This window comes from Mus caroli, chromosome 13 (assembly GCF_900094665.2).
Source record: "Mus caroli chromosome 13, CAROLI_EIJ_v1.1, whole genome shotgun sequence".
NCBI classification, from domain to species: Eukaryota; Metazoa; Chordata; class Mammalia; order Rodentia; family Muridae; genus Mus; species Mus caroli.
This window is the reverse complement of record NC_034582.1, coordinates 32354212-32365660: the sequence shown is the minus strand read 5'-3', so window position 1 is coordinate 32365660 and position 11449 is coordinate 32354212. Positions and strand designations below refer to the sequence as shown.

The window sequence follows — 11449 nt, the reverse complement described above, 5'->3', positions numbered from 1 at the left end:
AGTGGGGGGCGCTATGGGGGACTTTTGGGATAGCATTGGAAATGTAATTGAGGAAAATATGTAATAAAAATATTAAAAATAAAAAAAAATAAAAAAATAAATTTCAAAAAAAAAAAAAAAGAATCTCTCTGATTGAGAACGACATGATGACCATGGGTAATCTTTGGCTTTGTTGCCTTCTCTCAATACCAGCATCAACTTCAGACCAAGTGCCCATGCTCTGCTCTGCTCCCCTCAGAGCCAGCTGTGCTCACCCTGAAGACTTTTACATGCATTACCTGCATCTTGCTTCCATGTCTACAATCTTGTGTCCTCTAGTCACTCCCTCCTGCAGGAATCTGTCTGAAATCTAGTCTCACTTTGTCACTAGCAGCACGGGCAGGGGCACAGCTCCAGTCCCTACCCTCTGTCTTCCTGACAATTGAGCAATAGTTCTCAACCTTCCTAATGCTGTGACCCTTTAATACAGTTCCTCATGTTGTGTGACACCCCAATCATAAAATTATTTTTCTTACTTCTTCATAACTGTAATTTTGCTACTGTTATGAATTCTAATGTAAATATTTGTGTTTTCCAGTGGTCTTAGGTGACCCCTGTGAAAGAGTCATTTGACCTACAAGAGGGTCACGACCCACAGATTGAGAACCACATAAAGAGGGCTAAAGAATAAAGAAGATATTTTTTTTTAATTCAGCTGAAACTAGGGTCCATACAGAGTTTTAACAGAGAGAAGAATTCCAGGATGAGTGAGTAAGGATCAGAAAGGGACATCTCTAACGCAGATCCTAAGCACAGGAATTAACAGAGAGAAGGATGCTTTCTTGGCACAATATCTGAAATAACCAGCTGGAAAGGAGAAGGATATGTGGCCTAGTGGTTTCAGAGGTTTCCGCCCATCATAATGGAGAGGGTATTGTTGGAGGGCACAAACACATGTGTGCACATGCAAGAGGAGGAGGCCCAGAGGACAACTGTGTATGTACCCACACACATACAGGTAGGCTGGTGCTGCATCTTAGAAACAAAGTACTCTGCTATAACATCTACCTTTATTATTATGCCCTAAGCCATTTCCTCTGGGGACTTTTCTTAGATGTCCATGACATCATTAGCCACCGTCTCTTCTGGGTTATCCCCCTGTCTTCCTCAGGGCTCATTAACCCAGCAGGGTCTTGGAACCCTGCTGGTTCAGGAGACATTTCACAAGATTATATCTTACATCAAAAGAAGCCTCAGTCACTTAGAAGACCTTGAAAAGAAAGTAAAATATAGTCATGGAATCACCGTCTACCTCATATGAAGGCAGGGTCTCTCATTTAGCCTGGAGCTCACTCAGTAGCCTAGGTTGGTTGGTCAGTGAGCTCTGGGGGTCCACATATCTTTATCTCTACAGTACAGAGATGTCAATTATGCACCACTAAGCATGATTTAAGTATGTTTTTTAGTGAGTTCTGGGGACTGAACTCATGACATCACATACACTGAGCCATATTTCATCTGGTGCTGGGCAGAAAACTGGAGCCTTGTCCATGCTAAGCATGTGTCCTGACACCAAGATGCACCCCCAAACTTTGAACAGTGTGATTCCTTCCTCTTGGCTGTTACCACTCATGACTTTTGTACCTTATTAATTATTTCTTTTCTGGTAGTAGTGTCTTGTCTTTACAATTGCTAAACTGGGATCTAACTTCTACTTAAAGCCCTACAACATTCTGGTCCCTCAGAACTCCTGCATGGTCCTGAGATTGTTAGAACACAGTTTACTTCCCTTTACAAGCCTACAGTATTCAGCCTTCTAGTCTGGCACATGCATCATGCTGTCACAGTAAGACTTCTAGAGCCTGTTTGGAGATGATTAATTATTTAAAATATGAAAGATGTGTCTTGGGCAAAACAAACAAATTTGATGGGAAAATGAATTAGCTTCATGAAACTCACCTATCTAGCTAGACACTGGATGCATTCCTGAGTTCTTTAGAGACCACCCTTTTCAGAAATGGGATCTTAGGAAGGTGGAAGAAGAGCTCAGCCAAAAACGTGCTTGTGTATGAATGGAAACCAGGTCTGAAAGGGGAAAAGAGTAGGGACTATGAATCTGTGGTTCACGTGCAGGCTGTTTGCAATGGATTGCTGGCTTGAGGTAGACACCACATTCCAGAGTTTCCACAATCCCTTCAGTGTTCTTCAAGGATGAGATTCAGCCAAGTCCCAGTGACATTTATGGGGCCATACTTAGTGCGAAGCATTGAGGTATTTCACGGATTTTCTACAGATGCTAAGAACACGTCATAGTTCAGTTTAATAGGAGAAATGGATATTTAAGTAGACATGAAAGAAAATAGGATTTTTCTTGGACCTTTCTCATAGTTAAAAAAGGACTCATATGGCTACGCATTTACCGTCACCAAATGCAGCATAATAGAACAATCTTAGAGGTGGCATGTCAGAGTAGAGGCAAGCATGTGTGTGCCTTGACTTACTGACTTCATTCCCAGCATTAGAGAGCCCAATGATTGACAGGTGTTTTCTGGTCTTAGTGAAAATTTGTAGAAAAACGCATGTGTGACATAAAAGTATAATGGGGATTTTATTTGAGGTTAGAAGGAAGGGGAAACAGAAGGATATGGGAGACAGATCGAGATTGGACGACAGATAGGATATGGTGGTGGGTATGGCTCAAGTACACAATGTAATATGAAATGTAGTGAACTCCATTCTTTCCTTCCTTGTGAGCAATGACTACATAGACTAACAAAACAATAACGTACAATGGAAGTCAACACTTAAACATAAGCTCATTTGTAGATGTCTTGAAAGATGGCACCAATTTGAAGTGGGTGGGAAAGAATGCATTTGGTAATTATAACACCCCCTTCTGTTCAGTAGTCTAGCTATAAAAGAAATACAAAATGTTGTTAAATACAAAATGAAGATGATTTGCAGGATCCTCTGTTTCTTGCTTCTCTTTTCTTGCTCTCATTTTCCATTTCCGTAAAGTTGTGCAGTTTCGGGGAGAAGACTGTCTACATGGGCACTCTACACTGCTAGGAAACATATGCATGCGAGTCACCCGTGTAGAGCTGTGTTTCATACTGAGGCCTGGCCACTGCCAGCCATGCGTGGTGATGGATGGGTGTTGTGAGCGTGCCCTGATGGTGGTCTCTAGAACGGGCTTCCTCCTGAGGATGAGAAGGGCTATTTAGTGCGATGAAATACTACTCTGCCACAACTTCCTCCCTCACAATTCAATCATGGAAAATCCTTCCCCAGCGCTGCCACTGAAATCATTACACTCAGAATTAAACATGGTGTAATGGAGCCGCTGACAAGACCCTGAGGTCCTATTGACATGCCAGGTCTCACATTAATAATCAGCTTTTCTGTGTAGTGGAAAGGAAAAGACCTGCAACTTGGGGTCTGGTTTTTTTTTTGTTTGTTTGTTTGTTTGTTTTTGCTTTTTGGTTTTTTTACCTCCCTTTGGAAGTCATGTAATCACTCCTTGCTCCTGATTCTCTTTCAAATGTTGATTTGCAGCCTTGTGACTTCCCAGGTCACCAGGGCTGCTCAGCCTTCTCCCTTCCTTTAAAACCCAAACCAAGTCTGCATCACCCAAGCCTCCCGTGCCTTGCTCTCTGCCAGCTCTGCCTTTTCATCCCTGGCTCACACATCTGTTATCCACCACCACACATTGGCATTTTGTCCTTTTCCTCATATTTCTTCTGGTGTTGCGGCTTGGTCCTTCCTTTTATGTCTTCTCAGAGTTCCCAGTTCTTCTCCCTGTTCCATGAAGGCCATGAGATGCAGAGCAATGAGAACAACCTTCACAGTGAATGACAGTGGCCCGTTCTTTATTTCCCCCTCTCCCTAGTTAAGTGTCATCCATGCCTGACTATGGATGGGTCCACTGATTCACAGACCTGGTGCAGGCATTCATACCTGTTGTGATTTAGTGATTGTAAAAGCTGTGTCTTGGCCTTCCCCAAAATGACATTTTGAAACTTTCTCCTATTTTCTATCTCTCAAACCCTTTCTGTCTTTTCTTGCACAGTTTTCTCTGAAACTTGGAAGAAGTGATATTACTTGTCTGAAGTTAAGCATTTGTCTATCACTTATTCTCAGCTCCTACCTTGTTCATTCATGAATCTCTGCATTAACCACTGTGTTCACCGAAAAGAGAGATTCCCAGATTAAGGCTGAGAGCAATACATATCTATGAGTGAAAGCATAAATATTTAAAAGAGAAGCTTGGCATTATGGCAATTTAGATCTACAAGAATACTCAGTTCTATAGCCCATAACTTTCCTCACATGAGTTTTCAACCAGGTTTATAAGCATATAGTCTCTCCCATAGAGTGTGTCTTGAATTCCATCAGAAAGAAGTTGGTTACCCTCAAAACCCCCTTAAAATACTGTACATTTCAAATCTAGACTGGAATTTGGTGGCATCAGCTTCTGGAAGCGCTTTAGTAACCGAATTACAGGTCACACCTACCTGAAGAGATTGTCTTTAATGTCTATACTAAGTCCAGAGACAGTGATGGTATCTCTGGAGAGCAGCAAGACCTGTGGAGAGGAGGGCAACTTCACCCCACAGTCCTAGCATGCACTGGGAAGAGGGTTGCACAGGAATATAAAGGCTGGAGGGGAACAAGGGAAGACAGAAGAAAAGTGACTTAGGATAAACACACGCTTGAGAGTAGACTGATACAGGAGCTCCCTGGAGGCAGAGTCAGTGTATTCCCAAGAGCATCCCCTGTTTCAACAAAATCTGCAATGCTCAGATTGTATTCTTGGCAAGGAACCATGTATGAGTCTTTGTTGGATTATGATCAGTGTGTGTGCTACCTGTACTGAACTGACACAGAATCCCAAGTATAACATCTCCTACATAAATCATTGTTTTTAGTAAAATTAAGCAACCTTATAGAATTACACAGCAGTAACCTAGGTAACTGCTTCTTTTTGAGTGCTTGGATATATTCCTGTCTCAGGACTCTGTTTAGACCCTGGTTACTAGACAGGCCGAGGTTAGCTATGTTTGTGGAATTTCCTATATGTAGCCTATTCAACAATTGAAGTGAATAAACTTGGATCTTGAAGATTTCTGCATGCTTATAATCCAAATAATCTGCAAACTTACTAGTGTTGTATCTTTTTACAAGTCAAGAAAAGAGAGATTAGTTCTACCTTAAAACAGCTATGAAGCTGATCTTTCCTGAAAATTATACAGTTAATTAAATTATAGGCCATGGGGTTAAAGAATTATGTAAGGTTAACTTTCTATTTATAGCTTAGAAAATCAGAGGAAATTTAATTTTGAGGTTAAAGACTATGTAATAAGAATTTGACCCAAAATGGAAGTAATAAGAGAAAATAGCATATGTGTTGAGATAACTTATACATAAACTATGATGAGCCTAGAAATATTACAAAATGACCTCCTGTTGAATCTTTAGTTAAAATGACAGTTTAAGATTTTAAGATATTTGTTATACATGATTAATTATGCACAAAGGATTTTACATAGACCTGTGTCTGGTTATATAAGCCCAGGATCCTACTTACTCTTGAGATCTTAAAGCAGGACAATTTGCAAGCTCAGGGCTATTCTGGGCTATAGATCAAATTCAAGAGCATTCTAAGAGACTTAGTGAGATCCTTCAAAAATAACAACAACAACAACAACAAAAACCAACCGACCAAATAAACAACCAGGAAATAAGTAAAACCCAGTGGGGTGTCACTCAGCATAAAGCATTTTAATGCATGAATTCATTTTGTCTTCCTGTGAACTCATGAGTATTATCCTCACTTATAGATGGAGATAAAGAAAAGAGAAAAGGACTTTGTAAGCAAGGGGGTTGCCAGGATGAAAAGTGGCAGAGCCAAGATTCAAACTCAGCTCCCTTCTCAGGAAAACTTCAACTCTGACCCGTAGCCTGTGGCACTAGTGGGCTGGCAGAGAGCACTGTCTTAGGGTGGATGCACAAAAGGCTGCGTATGAATAGCCTGGAGCTGCAACCCATTACAGGTGGTAGCAAAACAAACAACAATGAATTTAGAACAAACGAAGAATATTTATTCTTCTATCCACTAAAAACAACACTGTATAGTAATATTACTCCCATTTTGAAGTTTTTATTAAAAAACTGTTATAATTTTTTTACAGTAAATTTTCAGGGCCTGATAGCACAAGGTTCTGTATATGCTGTGTTTTACATTGAAGTTGATATTTCTTCGTCTTGTTTGCATTCATTGTCTAACCAATGGTGTGATTTAAATATAATTTATCTCCTCCCAAACACATGCTAAAATGTAATCTCCATTGTGAGATGCTACAAGAGTTGAAACCTACTGAGTGTGGGAGCCTTTGGGAGCAGTCAGGATTAGATAGGGTCACCCAGGACTACCCTTAAGATTAAACACTAGTGACTTCATAACAAAAGAAAAACAGCATCCTGTGAAGGCCCAACCTGTGTCAGGATTCTGCAACAAGAGATTGGTGTCCCCACCCTAAAAAAAAAACCTTTTCTTTGTAAGTAGATTACTCAGTACGAACTATTATATGATCAGCCACCAAAACCAGGCTGAACTATGAACCAATAAAAAAAAATCTTCCCAAGAGGTGTTATCTTTGTAAATTTTTTTCATAGTTGTGGTAAATCCGAGCTCTGAAGAACTGGGGAAAATCAGCTACTATCACATCCCTTGGCAGTGGAGGTGAAATTCATAGCCACTCAAATGCTACAAGTCTAATGGCATCTTCCTCCTTCTGCCACAGGATTTGTCTTGGTACAAGAGGGGTGAGAAACCTTTTCATCCCTGTTCCTTCCTTTGCCTCGTAGGTCGCTACCCTCAGGAGAACAAGGGCACCTACATCCCTGTGCCTGTAGTGAAAGAGCTGCAAAGCGGAAAGTGGGGAGCCAAGGTTATCATGAATGACGACCGGTCGGTGCGGCTTTCCATTCAGTCTTCTCCGGAATGCATTGTGGGGAAATTCCGCATGTATGTTGCAGTCTGGACTCCCTATGGCATCCTGCGTACTCGAAGAGACCCAGAAACAGACACATACATTCTCTTCAATCCTTGGTGTGAAGGTAAGGAGCAAGGATTCTATTTTCTCATCTTAAAAAGTTCCCACAATTCCAAATTGTCGGAACTCGCCTATGAAGGAGTAAAAGGGGTTTTCCAAAGAACCCATCTCTCTCTGATACAATTAGTTACTTTTGTGTTATGAGGGCCAAATACATGACAAGAAGCAGCTTGAGGAAGGAAGGATTTCGTCTGGCTCATGGCCTGAAAGCAAAGTCCACCATAGTGGAGAAGGCATAGTGGCCAAGCACATTGCTTGTGCAGTCAGGAAGTGACAACAGATGCATGCCAGTGCTCATTTGGAGTTCTTTCGACACGTTATTCAGTTTTGCATGTTCCTCATGGGATAGTGACACCACATTTAGGGTGTGACTTTATGGCCTCAGTAAAATTATTCCGGAAATGTTTCCTAATGATTCTAAAGTCAGTCAGTCATGTTGGATTGATAATCACCCTGACGTACACTGTTTTCTCAAGACTAAAAGTGAGAGAGATGCAAAATGTATCCTCAGTGTAAGTGAACTGAACGCTGCTACACATTTATCTCAGGAATTAATTAAAGATTTCTTAAAATTGCATAGTAAGTTCCTTATGGACCTGTGGTATCATCTCAGTTCATTATTTGTTCTGTAAGCAAAAAATTGACTTATTAAACTCGACATTCACAACTAATAGAACCCAAGACTCCACTTAAAAAAAAAAAGCCCTTCAGCTATGGAAATGGTAGACCTAGTATCATCCTAATTCAGGAACATAAAGGTCTACAGGGGCCCCATAGAGTTGTTTAGCTCATAGTATGCCTACATTTTACAAACCACTGGCCTGCAAATACAGATACATAACTGTAAATATACTTTAACTATATTTTAACATTCTATTACTTAATTTCTAATGTAATTTTGAATTATTCCCATATGCTGCTGGAGCTTAACCTAGTTATATCGAGATTACTCAGTTGGGTTCAATGAGCTCCCTGTAAGTCAATGTAAAACCTTAAACCACACAGGACTTTCCCCTATTTCTCATTTCTCCCCTTCCGGGCCTCCCTGTTGTTCTCATACACAGTGTGGACTGGGAGGGGCATCTATTGTTAGCTCCGTGGCAATGGAACTGTTTGATACCTGAGAGCTCAGGGCAGGAGACTACTCCTATCAGACTATGGGAGTTGGACTTATCACTCTCCAAACATCTTCCAAACATGAATCTGTGCTATTTTTATTTTGTATAACCCTTTGTTTTGCTTTGGAACTGGATTTTCTGATGTAGCTCTAGACAATAACAAAGCAGCTGTGTTTTCTACTTCTGTTAAACAGACACCAAGATCTCTGTCCTTTAGCTTAATTTTTCCAATAATCTTGGGGCATACAACTGAGCTGTTCCCCTAACCACCAGCTCTCATTGTCACCTACACAGTACTTTATCTACACATACAAGACCCATGTTCAAGGTTGATGAGAGCAAGAGATGCCATTTGGGCTATGCATAGCTCAAAGATGGAATCCTGTTTATAGGAGTTTTATCAATTATATGTTAGGTATTTTGCAACTGGGACATGGTGTGCTCTTTGCAGAGATGGGGAACAGAGGTGCCAACCAAGGGGCTGAATTGGAATTGATAGCAGATAGGACCAGCAACTGTGTGAATCTAAAGAGGACAATCAGAGTGCATTTGAGGGTTATATAGGCCTAGAGAAGACACATTGTCAAGGGAGAAAAGGAAGAATAGTACAGTATAGTATAGTATAGTATAGTATAGTATAGTATAGTATAGTATAGTATAAAGTATAGTACACTATAGACTAGTTTAGTAAAGTATAGCCAGCATTTTGGAGTCTAGAGGAGGAACTGATAAAGATAAATGACACTAAAGAAATATGTAAAAAGGCTAAGAAATTCATATTTTAAAAATCGACATTTATAAAATTAATCAGGGAGTTGTAACTACAAAAAGACAGTCATGAGCTTCATGTACCTACCCAGGATGTTTGAGGAGTGACACAATTTATCCAAGTTTAGTTTGTTCACAGTTTTATGGGTTATGTAGTCCATGTAATATGTGGTCATTCCTCTTGAGAGAAAAAAATAGTTTAATGGTTTTGCCTGACATAGTGATTTTCCAGAGGAGCCATCCAAGAGGTAGAGACCTTGTGATTTTTAACAGCCTCGCTGCTCTCTAGGTCTGCTCTTGTATGCGTGATAAAGAACTTCTGGATACACTGCATTCAGAATGTCGCTTAGTGACAGTGTGTCCTGTGCCCTAAATCCCAAAGATCTTCAAATGATTCCTGAAGACACTTGAGAAACACTGGCTCTAGAGGCAAATCAGCCTGGACAGACTTGGGGGATGAGGTGAAGGGTCTGAGGGAGGTAGCCTGGGGATCTCAGTGACTGGTGATCATGGCACTTGCATGATTGCAGATATAGATGCATTAACAGGAAATTCGCCAAGACCCTAGAAAGTGGTTCATACAAGGGATGAACCTTGGTACAAGTGGAAAAAAATAACTAAGAAGATAAAACTGTGGAACCAGAGTCAGGTGGAGTAAGGTGCTGGCAGTAAGGCATCCCCAGTGTGGCAGGGAGGGGACTAATGTGACAGTGAATCCTGGGTTGAAAAATTGCACCAGCACACACAACATCTGAGAGAAAATATTCAGCTGTTCTCCTGGGGCACTTCGGGCTGCTTCACATTCATAGGCAATTTATCCTCCTTAATCACGAAATCATTAATGGGGATCGATAGCACCGGCAGTCTGCTAGGGCCAGGGGTAGATGCGAGGAGAATTCCTGCATAGTGTTTTAAGTGAATGTTGCTAACAGAGCTTCAAGTCTGTTCTACCAGGGAGCTCTTCACTGGAGTGCTGGCCTCAGAACTGTTCGCATAAAGGCAGTAGGAGTGAGTTGGGCACTTATTGTGAATTTATCTTCTTCTGACCACTGAGGAACTATGAATTATTGAATGTATTTCACTATTTAAATGTCAGATGTTCCATTTTAGTACTGTGCCATTACTGTCAGTGAGTGAGCTCTGAAAGATTTAGATCTCTAGTGATTTTGTCTATCACCCTGGGTCAGTGTTTAGTGTTTATTTGGGTCACATCAGTATGTGTGTATTGACTACACATTCCAGAGGGTTCTACCCTCTTGACAACTTGTCTTCATCCCTGATTTTCCCTTATTTAGCTTAACCTCACATCCCCAGCATCCCACATGGTGCCTGGGTGCATACTTAATGCTTTATAAATGTTTACAGCATTTATTTATTAACTCCAAGTAAACAGATGTAGGTTCACCAGACTATATTACCGCCACAGATCAGACATAAATGTAATCTCAGACCTTACCATATTGTAAAGAGAAAAAGAAAAACACATGGGGTGGGTTGGGCTTCATATCTGAATAATATATGTGTCGATCCCTCTATCAGTATCCAATACCAAGTCATCCTCTAGGATTCTTGCCTCATTCATTCCACAACATTTTTACATTTCCTTTGAAGCAAGTAAATTGAGTTAACTTAAAGTAAAAAGATTAATGCTTGTCATTCAATGCATGTTTTTGATAGAAATCAATAAATATAGACAACCTGTATTTTATTATTAAAATCTACCTTTCAACAATTTGCTTAGTAATTGCACATGGTCATTAGGACTCTGGTACAGAACAGACTGGGATTCTCAGAGGAACAATGACAAATAGCCCCTGCTCAGGAGGCCCTTGAGCCTATATTCAGAATTCAGGCCAGAGCCATTTAGCCATCAATCTACTGATGTAGATAGTATGTCTTGCCCGTGGCCATGGCAACACAATAACCTATGAAAGGAACAACAATATTGCGTATTAATTTGTAGATATTAAGGGCTCTCAGTGCTTAAATCAGCTCTAGAAGCGGGCACCAAGAATGACGGAAGTTTGCCCTCGTAGAAATACTAACAGGATTTTACAAATGAGGTGTCAATAAAATGTAATTACAATTGTAAAAAAAAATAGTAGTGCTAAAATAAGTCATGGCCAGACAAGAGCATAGAACAGGGTCCTCAGACCAAGTTGGAGCTGAAGACAGAGCAACCAGTGGCTTGTACCTTACTCAACCCTGAGAACACCACCACACAATAGCATGTCAGTTACTAAGTCATCTCTCAGGATATTATAATGCTGTGTTTGCTTAGACTCAAAGCCCACAAACATGGGCCTGCAGGAGGACATATAAACTCTAGCTCTACATGGCAATTGTAGCTAGACCTGTGGGCAAAATCCTGGAAGATGTAGAGCTTCAATTCTCTGAGGCTTCAGATTCTACTTTGGTTATAGAAAGTCCTCTCTCTCCCTCCCTCCCTCCCTCCTTCCCTCCCTCCCT

General features: G+C 40.7%; 1 protein-coding gene across 2 annotated transcripts in view; it reads left to right on the top strand.

The window, feature by feature from the left end:
• Window positions 1-11449, top strand: part of F13a1 (coagulation factor XIII A chain) — a 170823-nt gene that overhangs the window by 45705 nt on the left and 113669 nt on the right. For both annotated transcript variants that reach the window (XM_029484978.1, XM_021180809.2), the window contains exon 4: window positions 6847-7098. In XM_029484978.1, the coding sequence (XP_029340838.1) occupies window positions 6847-7098 (252 nt within the window). The remainder of the gene's footprint in view (window positions 1-6846; window positions 7099-11449) is intronic.